At 49.4% G+C, this 16,915-nt stretch overlaps 1 protein-coding gene across 1 annotated transcript in view; it reads left to right on the top strand.

Moving 5' to 3' along the window:
- LOC147097637 (adhesion G protein-coupled receptor E3-like) overlaps positions 1-16,915 on the top strand; it is a 77,124-nt gene that overhangs the window by 24,497 nt on the left and 35,712 nt on the right. The window contains exons 8-12 of the mRNA XM_085971424.1: positions 1,058-1,156; positions 4,172-4,349; positions 8,048-8,167; positions 13,826-14,028; positions 16,689-16,859. Coding sequence (XP_085827550.1) covers positions 1,058-1,156; positions 4,172-4,349; positions 8,048-8,167; positions 13,826-14,028; positions 16,689-16,859 — 771 coding nt within the window. The remainder of the gene's footprint in view (positions 1-1,057; positions 1,157-4,171; positions 4,350-8,047; positions 8,168-13,825; positions 14,029-16,688; positions 16,860-16,915) is intronic.

The raw sequence follows: 16,915 nt of genomic DNA, 5'->3' as shown, positions 1-16,915 counted from the left end.
ATATTTGGCTGCTGCATTTCCTACATTACAACAGTGACTACACTTTAAAAGTACTTCATTGGTTGTAAAGTGCTTTGGGATATCCTGAGGGCATGGAAGGCGCTATAGAAATGCAAGCAAATGGTATGTTAGCTTTTGTTACAAAGGGATTAGAGTATATAAGAGTAAAGAAGTCTTACTACAATTATACTGGTGAGGCCACACTTGGAGTACTGTGTACTGTTCTGGTCTCCTTACCTAAGGAAAGACACACTTGCCTTAGAGGGAGTGCAACAAAGGTTCACCAGACTGGTTCCTGGGATGGGGGGATTGTCCTATGAGGAGAGATTGAGTAGGCTAGATCTATATTCCTTAGAGTTTAGAAGAATGAGAGGTGATCTCATTGAAACATACAAAATTATTAAAGGGCTTGACAGGGTTAATGCTGGGAAAACGTTTCCCCTGGCTGGGGAGCCTAGAACCAGGGGTTACAGTCTCACAGAATAAGGGGTCGGCCATTTAGGACTGAGATGAGGAGAAATTTCTTCACTCAGAGGGTGGTGAATCTTTGGAATTCTCTACCCCAGAGGGCTGTGGATGCTCAGTCATTGAGTATATTCAAGACAGAGGTCGATAAATCTTTGGGAACTAAGTGAATGAAGGGATATGGGGATAGTGCGGGAAGGTAGAGTTGAGGTAGAAGATCAACCAATGATCTTGTTGAATGGCGGAGCGGGCTCGAAGGGCCCGAATGGCCGACTCCTGCTCCTATTTCTTATGTTCTTATAAGTCTTTCTGAAGGAGGTGATTTCCCGCCTGTCCCATGCCAATGAGGTGCCTGCTCACTGACCCCGTGAACTCCGATGGGGTCAGTGCCAGAGATCATCGTTCGGCGCAATCCTTGTGCAACCACTGGAATGGTGACCCTTGGTTTTCAGACGATATAAAGCCTATTCTCAAGGCTATTTTACTTTGGGACTGTTGGTCAGCTTTGGCTAGTTTTCTAGGTTGGCTTGTCCAGTAGCGGTTAGCAATGGAAAGAGTTGCTGGCTCACTGTCGCCCTGTTCCGTTGTCCAGTCAAACTCCGTGGATGATGAGTTTTGCCGCGTGATGCAGTCAGCTCGTGCGTTCCTTGATGACGTCTGTCGGAACTTCAGTGTCACAAACGTTACCCAGGTAAGGAATTATAGGCCCGGCACTTTTATTTGGTGCAAAGGCGGTGGGGTTCTGGCGTAGAGGACCAGAATTTGGGGCGTTGATCAGATACACTGGAGTTACACGTGCTCTAAAGTAGACACTGACGTAATAAAGACTCACTACGCACTTGGTTGTACATAAAGCAAGGCTTTAATCGACTTGTAACAAAACATGGAGGTCTAGTTAGTAGTCACTAGCTTCCTGTTTCCAGACTGTCTCTGGCCAAGCTGGGCCCACGCCCTAGTATTTATACTCCTCGGGCGGCGCCCTCAGCTGGCCGTTCAGTAGTACTTCCTGAGTTACTTCTTGTAGAAGTTGCGATTTATGACAGACACTAAATTCGAGTGGAGTTGGCTGCCAGCAGAAGGTGCGCCCACCCCCCAAAGTGGCGCAGGTTTGGAAATGAGAGGATAATGTGGGCTAAAGCCCCTGTCCTGGGATTGCAGCTGGCTTGAGCTAAGCCTGTAGAAAAGCTGGGCAGGTTAACTTGGCAGACTAGGAAGTGGCTGCATTCCCTCGGGATTGTGCAAGCTTCCTTTCGGCAGTTTCGGCGAAGTCTTTTGCTTCCCACCGTCCTGCCATGGACATTCCCATATTTATAATGGAGGCAGAACAGGAGCAGGAGGAAGAGGAAATGAGAGAGGCATGCAGGAGAAGGCTGCATCAAAGTGGAAGAAGACTGACCGGGAGCTACCTTCCCAGCAGTGTCTGCAGAGCGCTGATGTCTCAGGCGAGCTCTGCTTCAGGGGAACGATGGTTCAGAAGGAAGTCCACCCCTCCTGCTCCGTGTCTCTGCTCATTTAGTGTTTTATACAGATTGACTGCATTCAGCAAAGTTCCAAAACTTTACAGCTCTCAAACCAAAATACTGCCATTCTTAAAGAATTGTCCAGAGTGAATATTGTTGAATAGATTGCAAAACTTGGGCAAATCTGAGCTCCTTGAAATCTGCATCCCGTTATAAAGTGACCACTGAGCGCGCTCCCAGTCACACTAAAAAAAACACCAGACACTGGGCTTTGCATCGCAAAGTGCTTTTGCTTGCACGTATAATTGACGACGTGCTTCTTAAAGCCACCAGCCCAGAGCGAGCCTTTGGCGCAGTGGTAGCATTTCCCACTTCTGAGCCAGAAGGTCCAGGGTTCTGAACCCCACTCCCGGAGCTCCCACTAAGTGGAGAGTGGATCTCCAGTTCTGAATGTTGGGTTGACATCCAATGGGATGCTCGCGTCCGGAGGGTGGTGTCCCCCCATTGTATAAATTGTAGGAGCTCATAAACCTCCCCCCCCCCCCCCCACAGTATTAGACTAACCACCGTGTAACCACGGTGTAAAGGTGGTTACGGCCGTGGAAGGAACGTTCAAGTTGCGGCCCATTAGCCTGTGAATCCTTCCACTACTTCACACTGTTGCCCACGGGAAAAGTGTGAAGATATGACAACAGCATCCACCATGCTTGCTCCTGGTGCTTCAGTGAAGTGCTAGCTATTGGCTACACTGCGATATCACGAGCTTCTTGAGACCGAAGTGGCCCTTGTCTCAAGTCTTTTGAGTCCCCGGTAGGTTTCTTCACCACAGGTGCAGGTGCGTGGGAAGCCTGCTCCTGTATCCTGACGCGTGCGTGAGTGGGCATCTGAGGGGCTGGCTAGGAAGGTCAGGAGAGAAGATGCCAGCATTTGGGAGACCCTAGTCGCGTCACTCGTGCTGGGTGCTGGATCTGAGTGGCTGCTGATCAGCGAGAGGGCAGACCTAATGGTATCAGTCAGATCCTGCAGACCCCGAGAGGTGTGCCCCCACCTCACCACCCCCACCCCACCACCCCCAAAACCACTGCTTGCCAAAGGGGCAATGGCAGCACTGGAGGGAGCAGGCAGTCTGGGCAATAAAGATGGCAGCCTGGTCGAAGACACAAGTGGCAAGCTTCAAGGAGGTAGACTTCAATGCCCTTGTAACAGAGATATGGAGCAGGAGGGAGGAGCTGTCTGGGGCTGGGTTTTGGAGACTCAGTGAGCATGTTGTGCCATGTTACGCTATTCTGTGCCATGTTTGCCATGCGGTGCTCCATCACAAAGAACAGAAAAGAACGGGGCAAATTTCTGCCTCATTTTTTCCTGTAAATGGGGGGGGGGGGTTTTGCGGGATTAAAAAATTGTAAAAAAAAACACAAGTCCCGCTGACTCACTGTTTGAGGTTTGCGATTTACGAGCAACCCCTGACTTAGGGCAGTACTCTGGCCACAGGAAAACGGGGGCTAATTAACAGGTAAATAGGCCTTAATTGGTGCATTTTACGTTAATCAGCGCTGCCACTGCTACTATCTCTGTGGGGCGGGGCAGGGGGGCCTCGAGGGCCAGGGGGAGCTCGGGGGTCAGGGGTCTCGAGGGCCGAGGGGTCGGGGGTCGGCTCAGAGGTCAGGGGGTCTCAGGGATCAGGGGGGTTTGGAGGTCAGGGGGTCTCGAGGGTTGGGGGGGTCGGGCGGGAGCTGGGGGTCGGGAGAGCTCGGGAGTAGTCAGAGAGGAAAGTTAATCTCAGTTAATGAGGCAGAAATGCAGGATTATTGGCTGTCACTGGAGGAAGGTATGGGGGTGGGGGGTGGGGGGTCGGGGGGAAAGGGGACAGGGAGAGGTGGGTGGGAGTGCAAAAGAGAAGAGACGAGAAAGAGTGCAAGAGTGGGAGGGGAAGACTGCAGGAGAATCAGAGGAAAGGGAGCGTGAGAAGAGGAGGTGAGAGAGAAAGGGAGTGTGGGAAGAGGAGGTGAGAGAGGAAGGGAGTGTGGGAAGAGGAGGTGAGAGAGAAAGGGAGTGTGGGAAGAGGAGGTGAGAGAGGAAGGGAGTGTGGGAAGAGGTGAGAGAGGAAGGGATTGCGGGAAGAGGAGGTGAGAGAGGAAGGGAGTGTGGGAAGGGGAGAAAAGAGGGAAGGGAGGGAGAAAAGGAATGGGAGAAGAGAGGAGAGAAAACAGGTCCAATAACTTATGAAGCAGTTCTTTTGTCCTTAGGTCATCACTGAATTCGCAAATGGCCTTCTTAATAGGGGTTCACAGTTGGAGAACATGGCGACAGGTCAACGGCTCGAAGGAGCAGCGGCCATCTTAGACCTCTTGGAGAACATGGCAATGGCTATTGCTCTGACTCTACCCAATCCGGGAGCAAAGTCGATAGTAGAAGAATCTTTCGGTAAAATATTACTCGGTAAAAATGTTAACCATCGGCGCAATGGATTTGGTCACTAGTTGCCGAGTTGACACAGAGGCAGTCGGCGAAATTGGCTTTTCATTAAGGGAAGGGTTAAAGGGCAGTTTATTTTCCAAAAATAAACTCTGTTCCCTCCATGGCCTCGCCCCACCCCCCACCCTATCTCTGTAATCTCCTCCAGCCCCACAACCCCCCCGAGATATCTACACTCCTCTAATTCTGCCCTCTTGAACATCCCTGATTATAATCGCTCAACCATTGGTGGCCGTGCCTTCTGCCTGGGCCCTAAGCTCTGGAATTCCCTCCCTAAACCTCTCCGCCTCTCTACCTCTCTTTCCTCCTTTAAGACGCTCCTTAAAACTGACCTTTTTGACCAAGCTTTTGGTCACCTGCCCTAATTTCTCCTTATGTGGCTCGGCGTCAAATTTTTTGTCTTATAATACTCCTGTGAAGCTCCTTGGGACGTTTTACTACGTTAAATACAAGGTGTTGTTGAAATCAGTTTTATGAGACTAAAGTTCCCGAGCGTCAATTGGAACTTTTATTAAAGAAATGTAAGCAAAATAAACGATTGAAATGTTGACACCTGATATAAATTTTAGAAACTATTGCCTAAAATTGTGTTTGAGAAGCAAGCAGGAACATTAAATGGTGTTGTGTTGAGTCATGCAGATGAGGCAGTCCCCCGGTTCACACGTGGTCAGTGCAGAGTTACCTCTTCTCAGCAGCAACGTGGCGAAGGAGATCGCTGTCAGCCAGGGTTCATAGAAACATACATGGAAACATAGAAGATAGGAGCAGGAGTAGGCCATTCGGCCCCTCGAGCCTGCTCCGCCATTCAATGCGATCATGGCTGATCAACCAAACTCAGTACCCTGTCCCTGCTTTCTCCCCATATCCCTTGATCCCTTTAGCCTTAAGAAATATATCCAACTCCTTCTTGAATATATTTAATGAATTGGCCTCTACTGCCTTCTGTGGTAGAGAATTCCATAGGTTCACCACTCTCTGGGTGAAGAAATTCCTCCTCATTTCTGTCCTAAAAGGCCTACCCCTTATCCTTAGACTGTGACCCCTGGTTCTGGACTCCCCGACCATCGGGAACATCCTTCCTGCATCTAGTCTGTCCGGTCCTGTCAGAATTTTATAAGTTTCAATGAGATCCCCTCTCATTCTTCTAAACTCCAGCGAGTACAAGCCCAATCGACCCAATCTCTCCTCATACGTCATTCCTGCCATCCCAGGTATCAGCCTGGTGAATTTTCGCTGAACTCCTTCCATGGCAAGAACATCCTTCCTCAGATAAGGCGACCAAAACTGCACACAATACTCAAGATGTGGTCTCACCAAGGCCTTTATAACTGCAGCAAGTCATCCTTGTTCCTGTACTCAAACCCTCTCGCTACGAAGGCCAACATACCATTTGCCTTCTTAACCGCCTGCTGCACCTGCATGCTTACCTTCAGCGACTGGTGCACAAGGACACCCAGGTCTCGTTGCACTTCCCCTTCTCCCAATCTATTGCCATTCAGATAATAATCTGCCTTCCTGTTTTTACCACCAAAGTGGATAACCTCGCATTTATCCACGTTATACTGCATCTGCCATGCTTTTGCCCTGTATGTGACTATACAGTAGCGGTTGTTGGGAGGGGGCTCGTGCGTGAATATTGGTCGAGAACGGGCTTCTGCTCGCTGTGCTGCACCCCTCACCCCCAAAGTCAAATCGTTTTTCTCACGGTCACTGTTCACACTGTCAGCCAGCGGCTCAGTGGGCAGCGCTCTCTCGCCTCCGAGTCATGAAGGTCGTGGGTTCAAGTCCCACCCCAGAGACTTGAGCACAAAAATCTAGGCTGATGAATCCAGCGCAGCACTGAGGGAGTGACACACTGTCGGAGGGGCCGTCTTTCGGACGAGAAGTTAAACCGAGGTCGCGTCTGCCCTCTCAGATCCCCTGGCACTATTTCGAAGAAGAGCAGGGGAGTTCTCCCCGGTCTCCTGGCCAATATTTATCCCTCAATCAACATCACTAAAACAGATTATCTGGTCATTTATTTCATTGCTGTTTGTGGGATCTTGCTGTGCACAAATTAGCTGCTGCGTTTCCTACGTTGCAACAGTGACTACACTTCAAAAGTACTTCATTGGCTGTGAAGTGCTTTGGGATGTTCTGAGGCTGTGAAAGGCATGAATATTATGAAGTGTCAGCCTAGATCTTGTGCTAAAGTCTCTGGAGTGGGACTTGAACCCACAACCTTCTGATTCAGAGGCGAGAGAGTGCTGCCCACTGAGCCACGGCTAACATGTATTATTGGCAAGCTATTAGACCTGGGGGACTACCACAGTTGAGTCCTGTCTTGTTCACACCCAATAAGAACATAAAAACATAAGAAATAGGAGCAGGAGTCGGCCATTCGGCCCCTCGAGCCTGCTCCGCCATTCAATAAGATCATGGCTGATCTGATCTTGGCCTCAACTCCACTTCCCTGCCCGCTCCCCATAACCCTTAACTCCCCTTTGGCTCAAAAATCTGTCTATCTCCACCTTAAATATATTCAATGACTCCGCCCCCACAGCTCTCTGGGGAAGAGAATTCCAAAGACTCACGACCCTCTGAGAGAAGAAATTCCTCCTCATCTCCATCTTAAATGGGTGACCTCTTATCCTGAAACTACGCCTCCTAGTTCTATATTCTCCCACGAGGGGAAACATCCTCCCTGCATCTACCCTGTCGAGCCCCCTCAGAATCTTATATGTTTCAATAACATCACCTCTCGTTCTTCTAAACTCCAATGAGTATTGGCCCAACATGCTCAACCTTTCTTCATAAGACAACCCCTTCACCTCAGGAATTTACCTCGTGAACCTTCTCTGAACTGCCTCCAATGCAAGTATATCCCTCCTTAAATAAGGAGACCAAAACTGTATGCAAACTTCCCTACTTTTATACTCCATCCCCCTAGCAATAAAGGCCAACATTCCATTTGCCTTCCTAATTAATTGCTGTACCTGCGTGCTAACTTTCTGTGTTTCATGTACGAGGACACCCAGATCCCTCTGTACCGCCGCATTTTGTAGACTCCATTTAAATAAACATTTGCTTCTTTATTCTTCCAAGTGGATAACCTCACATTTTCCCAACATCCACCCGCTTGCATACTTCTCACGTGGGCCACCAGATAGTGAGGAGGAACAGGAAGCCTCTTCACTATCTGGTGGCCCACATGAGAAGTATGCAAGCGGGTGGATGTTGGGAAAATGTGAGGTTATCCACTTGGGTGCTGAGATCATTTGTAGCCCTATTGCTGTCTGGCTGAGATAAGCTACCTCAACCCAGGGTGGGGCTTGAACCTAGGACCTTGAGAACTAGATGGCACAGCCACAAATTACATACCAAGGGATATGGGGATAGTGCAGAAAGGTGGAGTTGAGGTAAAAGATGAGCCATGATCTTATTAAAATGGCGGAGCAGGCTCGAGGGGTCGAATGGCCGACTCCTGCTCCTATTTCTTATCTTCTTGTCTACACTGATCAGATGTAGCTCCCAGGGAACTTGAGCAAGACATTTCAGAGGAGCAATGACCATAGCGTTATTGAAAGAGGCAAGAAAGCTTGTGACAGAGAGGTAGGACAATTCCTTTTGACACTGCATACTTCACAGGATCTTACCTTTTCCCTTAGCTCTTGAGATCCGGGTGTCCGGTGGGCAAAATACGAACGCAGACGACTTGGTGAAAATACATGCCTGGAATAACACCATGGAGATGTACTGGCGAACAGTCACTGGAGCAAAGTACTCTGGTAAAATTTGTGGCTCTTTTCCATCACAGCGTGTATTTTGCAGTCATCGCGGGTTTAGAAGTGCTTCACACATTTGTAAAGATGCCCTCTGCTGTAAGAAAACTCACTGAGCACTTGGTTGAGTATAAAACAAGGCTTTAATCAACTGTTTCACAACCATGAGATTCTAGTTACATCACTAGTTCCTGGTTACAAAAACGTCCTGAGCCAGCTGGGCCCACGCCCGAGTATTTATACTCCTTGGACGGCGCCACCAGCTGGCCGCCCAGTGTTATTTCATGAGTCATTTCTTCATGAACGGTAAGATTCATGACACCCTCTGTTTCACTATTGTTCGTGGGATGTGGGTGGCTCCGGCAAGGCAGCATTGATTGTCCATCCCTAGTAGCCCTGAAGGCATGAAGAGCAAACCATATAGCCCCTAAACCTCTCTGCCTCTCTCTCTCTCTTCCCTAGCCACTGACTCCATCCCTCTCCCTAACATCTGTCTGCGGCTGAACCGCATTGTTCGCAACCGTGGTGTCATATTTGACTCTGAAATGAGCTTCCGACCACATATCCGCAGCATAACAAAGGCCGCCTACTTCCACCTCCGTAACATCGCCGGCCTCCGCCCCCTGCCTCAGCTCATCTGCTGCTGAAACCTTCATCCTTGCTTTTGTTACCTCTAGACTTGACTATTCCAACGCACTCCTGGTTGGCCTCCCACATTGCACCCTACGTAAACTTGAGGTCATCCAAAACTTGGCTGCCCGTGTCCTAACTCGCACCAAGTCCCGTTCGCCCATCACCCCCTGTGCTCGCTGACCTACATTGGCTCCCGGTTAAGCAGCACCTCGATTTCAAAATTCTCATCCTTGTTTTCAAATCCCGCCATGGCCCTCGCCCCCTCCCTATCTCTGTAATCTCCTTCAGCCCCACAACCCCCCCGAGATATCTGCGCTCCTCTAATTCTGCCCTCTTGAGGATCCCTGATTATAATCGCTCAACCTTTGGTGGCCGTGCCTTCTATTGCCTCGGCCCCAAGCTTTGGAATTCCCTGCCTAAACCTCTCTGCCTCGCTACCTCTCTTTGCTCCTTTGAGACGCTCCTTAAAACCTACCTCTTTGACCAAGCTTTTGGGCACCTGCCCTAATTTCTCCTGATGTGGCTCGATGTCAATTTTTTTTGTCTTAAAATACTCCTGTGCAGCGCCTTGGGACGTTTTACTACGTTAAAGGCGCTATATAAATACAAGTTGTTGTTGTTGTTAAGACACTCCTAGCTCTTTAACCAAGCTTTTGGTCACCTGTCCGATTATATCTTTATGTTGCTTGGTGTCAAACGTTCTCTGATTATGCTCCTGTGAAGCGCGTTGGGACGTTCTACTCCGCTAAAGGCGCTGTATAAATGCAAGTTGTTGTTGTGGGACTGGAGTCTCTTGCAGGCTCGACCAGGTAAGGGTGGCAGGTTCCATTCCCTGTAAGGTATCTGTGAGCCAGTTGGGTTTTTACAACAATCCGCCAGAATTCGTGGCCACTTTTATCCAGGTGCCAACCGACACACTGACCAGCTTTCACATCTTGTCATGACGGAAGTGGCCCCGGTGCAGTGCCATAGCCACGACACTGCTGGTACTTGCTGGTTGGTGCGTAGAGTAAGTCAGCAGGAGTGGGGAAGCCGCACTTCCTGGTCTCTTCGCATCTCCAGGACACGGCCTTTCACAGATCGGGCTCTCGTGCGCATTTTCAGACGTGTATCCCACAACCCTCTACTTCACGTGGAAACAGGAACCAGTCCAACCGGAGGCTGGACAAGGATGTTGCCGGGAATAGGGAATCTTAGCTATGAGGAAAGACTGGATCGGCTGGGCCTGTTTTCCTTGGAACAGAGGAGGCTGAGGGGAGACCTTATTTGAGGTGAATAAAATTATGAGGGGCCTAGGTAAAGTGAATAGAAAGGACCTATTTCCCTTAGAAGAGGGGTCAAAAACCAGGAGGCACAGATTTAAAGTAATTGGGGGAAGGTTTAGAGGGGATTTGAGGGGAAATTTCTTCACCCAGAGGGTTGTGGGGGTCTGGAACTCACTGCCTGAAAGGCTGGTAGAGGCAGGAACCCTAACCACATTTAAAAAGTACTTGGATGTGCACTTGGGATGCTCTAACCTGCAGGGCTACGGACCAAGAGCTGGGAAGTGGGATTAGGCTGGATAGCTCTTTGTTGGCCGGTGCGGACACGATGGGCCGAATGGCCTCCTTCCGTGTTGTAACTTTCTAAGATTCTATGAACTCCTCTTTCAACAGATCATCATTTACTTCGCCAAGTGATAGGCCATTCCTTCAGTCCACGGCTGTTTGTATGAAGAAATTACTCCTCAAAGTAACATTAATTTTGTCACCTTATGGAGACCCGCCATTTTTTACCTTCGCCCCTCCCGGTTCCCTCCCTTCCCTTTGCTGTCATGGGGAGCCGCATCCCAGGACAAGTGCTTCCATTTCAATAGAGGCTGGTACTTCAGACCAGACCCACAGCCCCAGCGAGGACTCACACTGCTGTTTGTGGGAGCTTGCTGTGCGCAAGTTGACAGCCGCGTTTCCTACACTACAACAGTGACTACGCTTCAAAAGTATTTCATTGGCTGTAAAGCGCTTTGGGACGTCCTGAGGTCATGAAAGGCGCTATAGAAATGCAAATATTTATTTTTCTTTCTCTACCAAATGGGTGCCCAGGAGTCAGTTTTTTCCAAGGCCATGCTTTTTTATATTCATTCACGGGATGTGGGCGTCGCTGGCAAGGCCAGCATTTATTGCCCATCGCTAATTGCCCTTGAGAAGGTGGTGGTGAGCCGCCTTCTTGAACCGCTGCAGTCCGTGTGGTGAAGGTGCTTCCCCAGTGCTGTTAGGGAGGGAGTTCCAGGATTTTGACCCAGCAACGATGAAGGATCAGCAATATATTTCCAAGTCAGGATGGCGTATGACTTCGAGGGGAACTTGGGGGTGGTGGTGTTCCCATGCGCCTGCTGCTCTTGTCCTTCTAGGTGGTGGAGGTCGCGTGTTTGGGAGGTGCTGTCGAAGAAGCCTTGGCAAGTTGCTGCAGTGCATCTTGTGGATGGTACACACTGCTTTGCTAGCGACACCTAGTTGGAGTACGTTGTACCAGCCTTTATTTTTACTGTGTATATTGACCATGTGCAGCAGGCACCTCAAAGCACTGGAGAGGTACCACCAACGCTGCCTCCGCAAGATCCTGCAAATCCATTGGCAGGATAGGCGCAACAACATCGGTGTTCTTGCTCAGGCCAACATCCCCAGCATCGAAGCTGTGACCACGCTCGATCAGCTCCGATGGGCGGGTCACATTGTCCGCATGCCCGATACGAGACTCCCAAAACAGGCGCTCTACTCGGAGCTCCGGCACGGCAAGAGAGCCCCAGGTGGGCAGAGGAAACGCTTCAAGGACACCCTCAAAGCCTCCTTGAAAAAGTGTAGCATCCCCACTGACACCTGGGAATCCCTGGCCCAAGACCGCACAAAGTGGAGGAGAAGCATCCAGGAAGGCGCCGTACACCTCGAGTCTCTTCACCGGGAGCAAGCGGAAGTCAAGCGCAGGCAGCGCAAGGAGCGCACGTCAACCCAAGCACCCCACCCACCCGCCCCTTCAACCACCATCTGCCCCACCTGCGACAGAGACTGTAGGTCCCACATTGGGCTCATCAGTCACCTGAGAACTCATTTTTAATGTGGAAGCAAGTCATCCTCGGTTCCGAAAGACTGCCTAAGAAGAAGAGAAGGGAAATATATTGACTGACTATAATGAGAAACTATTTCATCTGGTGGGTGATTCAAGAATCTTAAAATTAGAGTTGGGCCGTTCAGGAGTGAAATCAGGAAGCACTTTTTCAGGGTAATGGAAATTTAGAATTCTCTCCACCTAAAGGCTGTGGATGCTGGGGGACAATGGCAGCTTTCAAGACTGAGATCGATAGATTTGTGTTAGGTAAGGGTATCAAGGGAGCATTAGCACAGTAGTGCTGACGTAATAAAACTCACTACACACTTGGTTTGAGTATAAAGCAAGGCTTTAATCAACTTGTTTCAGAACATGGAGGTCTAGTTGTACTTCACTAGTTCCTTGTCTTACAAAATGTCCCTGGAAAGCTGGGGCCGACGCCCGAGTATTTATACTCCTTGGATGGCGCCACCAGCTGGCCGTCCAGCGTTATTTCACGAGTAGTTTCTTGATGAATGATGAGATTTATGACAAGTTGTAGCGGTTCGTGTAGATCGCCACTAAATAAGAGAGTTTGACTTCGACGAACTATAAATAAGTTGTTTATTTACAGGAACAGGCTAATTACAGCAGGTAAGATGGCTGACTGTAGGAGCACCGTGGTGTAGGTCTGGTCCCAGCGGGGATTCCACGAGGACTGAGTTCGCAGTCCTGTGGGGAGCGTGGTGACATCATTGCGTTTGTGTTGTGACGTCATCACGTTGCTCGCGTTTCCCGCGCTTAGGGCGTCACGTGATGCGCGTCGTTGCGTCGCTGGCCGTTGAGGCCGAGGTCGCGAGGCCGGGCTGTGCCGGTGCTTGCTGCAAGAGCAGAAGATTGCGTCGCTCCTGTCGGCTGGCCGTTGAGGCCGAAGACACTAGGCCGGGCTGTGCCGGCGCACGCACATCACGTTGTACGTGACGGGACGTCAGCGCGCTAGGGCGCGTCTTAAAGGGGCAATGGCCCCAACAGGTAAGTTAAAAGGGCAACGGCCCCAAAAGGTAAGTTAAAGGGAATTATGTGTCTCAATGTAAGGGACAACCAGTGGTACCGCCACAAAGTGCTATGTACCTAAGAGTGTATTGTGGGCAGGGACCAGGGGTTGGGGTGTACAGACACGCTAAGGGAGCTAATTTACCTTGCCTGGGCTCTTGTTCGGTTGCACCAGTACTCCTGTGGCTCCAGCAGTGGATGACCATCATCTCTCTTGCATCAGCCTCTGCCTCCCTCAGTGGGACTGTGCTGAGAGAGGTCTTATTGCATGAGGCTTTAAGAAGGCAGGTCCGACCTTGAGTAGAAGCCAAACATCATTCACTGCGAATGACACATGCCCTATAGTTGTTTAATCTAGGTGTTTGTGGTGGGTGGGTAGTGCTTAAAACTAGTAGGCCATTCCAACACCCAAGTCCAATTTGTAGCATTCTACTAATTCACAGTGAATAGTAAGTCAGTGCAACAATATAATTGTATACTGAGAAGTGTATAAGCAGAGTTTATAGCTATCATACTGATTGATATTTACTAAATTCAGATTATCTGGGTCATTATCACATTGCTGTTTGTGGGAGCTTGCTGTGCGCAAATTGGCTGCCGCGTTTCCTACATTACAACAGTGACTACACTTCATTGGCTGTAAAGCGCTTTGGGGCATCCTGAGGTCGTGAAAGGCGCTATAGAAATGCAAGTGTATATATGTGTTTGTGAGCTCCAGTGGCAGTATATCGCTGGAACAACTTTTATTTTATATTAAATTTAAGGGCTGCCTAGTTTTAACCATTCTACAGCATATCATTGGAATGGGTGCCATGTGTTGTAGAATTGGACGTATATCCAGATCCACCGTTGTTGCCAGTGTATGTCAGATGACTTCTCTTATCGTTCACTAATGTCCGAACCATTATGCACCGGCAGAGTTTGCTGCTGTCTCCTTGATCGTATTCAGCAACATGGAATCCATTTTGAATGGTGAGCTATGTGGAGAAGGAATTGAACAAGCCCACACAGCCGAGAGGACCATCCTGTTAAACTCCAAGGTGATAACAGCAACAATCAGCAATGAAGCAACCAGGCACGACCTGAAGGAAATGGTCAATTTTACACTGAAACTCAACCAGGTTTGGAACTAAGACTTCTTTGGGGGGGGGGGGGTTGCCAATGTTAATTGGTTTTATTCCGTAGTGCAAATGGAAAATGACAGTTAGAGCACGGAACTGTGACCTAAAACTCTGATGCGGGCACGTAAAAATCCTAGCCCGAAACTGGGTCATGGAGACCGGGAAAGTCCCAGGTCTGTGCTGTGTTAGCTGGGACAGTTGGGTGTTAGGATTGGCCTTATTGTGCCCTTGACTAAAGAGGGGGAAGATCAGTAAGGGTTTCTGCTCCCAGCCACTATCCAGTGATTTTTATGCCGGAAAGTGCACTTGTGCGAGATGACTATGGACGACGATATGATCTTGTTTGACTATGGTGCCTCACACAGTCGAATAGCCTCCGAGACTCAATGTGAAGGATGGGATGTTGAGCGAGGTACTGAGTCTGGGTTCAATTCTAACCGGTTGTGAGGGTCCGACATGAATTGAGTTTGGACAGTTTCAAGTCAGTTCATGGCAGACATGGCTCACAAAATTGCCAGGAATTCAGCTGAAATTGCCTCTCCATTCACAGAGAGGGCACAAGTGTGCCTGGTGGGGGAAATGGAAATGCCACACAATAGGGAGTTGGGGTAATTACTGGAGATAAGTATTGAGGCACATCAGAGGAAGAGTTATTATATTGCTTTTTCTTGTGTGAAGTTGTGTACCCATTCTTTTCGAATACGATCATCATTTTACTAGAAATAGTGATCAGAGGAAATTCCACGTATTGCAACAGTGTAGAGGGAGACTAACTCTGTGTCTAACCCATGCTGTACCTGCCCTGGGATGTGTTTGATGGGACAGTGTGGAGGGAGCGTTACTCTGTATCTAACCCTTGCTGTACCTGCCCTGGGAGTGTTTGATGGGACAGTGTAGAGGGAGCTTTACTCTGTATCTAACCCATACTGTACCTGCCCTGGGAGTGTTTGATAGGACAGTGTGGAGAGAGCTTTACTCTGTATCTAACCCGTGCTGTACCTGCCCTGGGAGTGTTTGATGGGACAGTGTAGAGGGAGCGTTACTCTGTATCTAACCCTTGCTGTACCTGCCCTGGGAGTGTTTGATGGGACAGTGTAGAGGGAGCTTTACTCTGTATCTAACCCATACTGTACCTGCCCTGGGAGTGTTTGATAGGACAGTGTGGAGAGAGCTTTACTCTGTATCTAACCCGTGCTGTACCTGCCCTGGGATTTGTTTGATGGGACAGTGTAGAGGGAGCTTTACTCTGTATCTAACCCGTGCTGTACCTGCGCTGGGAGTGTTTGATGGGACAGTGTAGAGGGAGCTTTACTCTGTATCTAACCCGTGCTGTACCTGCCCTGGGAGTGTTTGATGGGACAGTGTAGAGGGAGCTTTACTCTGTATCTAACCCGTGCTGTACCTGCCCTGGGAGTGTTTGATGGGACAGTGTAGAGGGAGCTTTACTCTGTATCTAACCCGTGCTGTACCTGCGCTGGGAGTGTTTGATGGGACAATGTAGAGGGAGCTTTACTCTGTATCTAACCCGTGCTGTACCTGCCCTGGGAGTGTTTGATGGGATAGTGTAGAGGGAGCTTTACTCTGTATCTAACCCGTGCTGTACCTGCCCTGGGAGTGTTTGATGGGACAGTGTAGAGGGAGCTTTACTCTGTATCTAACCCGTGCTGTACCTGCGCTGGGAGTGTTTGATGGGACAGTGTAGAGGGAGCTTTACTCTGTATCTAACCCATGCTGTACCTGCCCTGGGAGTGTTTGATGGGACAGTGTAGAGGGAGATTTACTCTGTATCTAACCCGTGCTGTACCTGCGCTGGGAGTGTTTGATGGGACAATGTAGAGGGAGCTTTACTCTGTATCTAACCCATGCTGTACCTGCCCTGGGAGTGTTTGATGGGACAGTGTAGAGGGAGCTTTACTCTGTATCTAACCCATGCTGTACCTGCCCTGGGAGTGTTTGATGGGACAGTGTAGAGGGAGATTTACTCTGTATCTAACCCGTGCTGTACCTGCCCTGGGAGTGTTTGATGGGACAGTGTAGAGGGAGCTTTACTCTGTATCTAACCCGTGCTGTACCTGCGCTGGGAGTGTTTGATGGGACAATGTAGAGGGAGCTTTACTCTGTATCTAACCCGTGCTGTACCTGCCCTGGGAGTGTTTGATGGGACAGTGTAGAGGGAGCTTTACTCTGTCTCTAACCCGTGCTGTACCTGCCCTGGGAGTGTTTGATGGGACAGTGTAGAGGGAGCTTTACTCTGTATCTAACCTGTGCTGTACCTGCCCTGGGAGTGTTTGATGGGACAGTGTAGAGGGAGCTTTACTCTGTCTCTAACCCGTGCTGTACCTGCCCTGGGAGTGTTTGATGGGACAGTGTAGAGGGAGCTTTACTCTGTATCTAACCCGTGCTGTACCTGCGCTGGGAGTGTTTGATGGGACAGTGTAGAGGGAGTTTTTGGTGATGGTGCTCCCACAATGGTGTTGGGTGTGATTTTGTGTCTAATTTCTTACCTACAGGAGCTTACTTCAAATTCCAGTGACCATAAGGACTGGGACTAGCCCAATGTTTTCTGTAATGGTATTGTTCAGAGAAGCGGCAATATTTAAACTTGTGGGAGGAGAACGTTTTTGACGATAGTTAAAAGAGTTTGCTCTTCTTCAATGCAGGAAAAAAAAGCCAATGAGAAGGCAGAGTGCGTCTACTGGAAGAAAACGGCAGCAGAAAGCTTCTGGTCCTCTGAGGGCTGCGCAGTGACTGGTTCCAATCAAACCCATGTAAAGTGCCAGTGTGATCATCTGACGAGCTTTGCTGTTTTAATGGCGCCGATTGAGATAGAGGTAAAGATTCGTTCAACAGTAAATCTATGGTCAGACAAATAGGGAGGTAAAGTCAG

Source organism: Somniosus microcephalus, chromosome 31 (assembly GCF_052327205.1).
Source record: "Somniosus microcephalus isolate GS21.2 chromosome 31, FLI_Smic_1.0, whole genome shotgun sequence".
In the NCBI taxonomy this organism is placed as follows: domain Eukaryota; kingdom Metazoa; phylum Chordata; class Chondrichthyes; order Squaliformes; family Somniosidae; genus Somniosus; species Somniosus microcephalus.
This window is presented reverse-complemented; position numbering and strand designations above follow the sequence as displayed.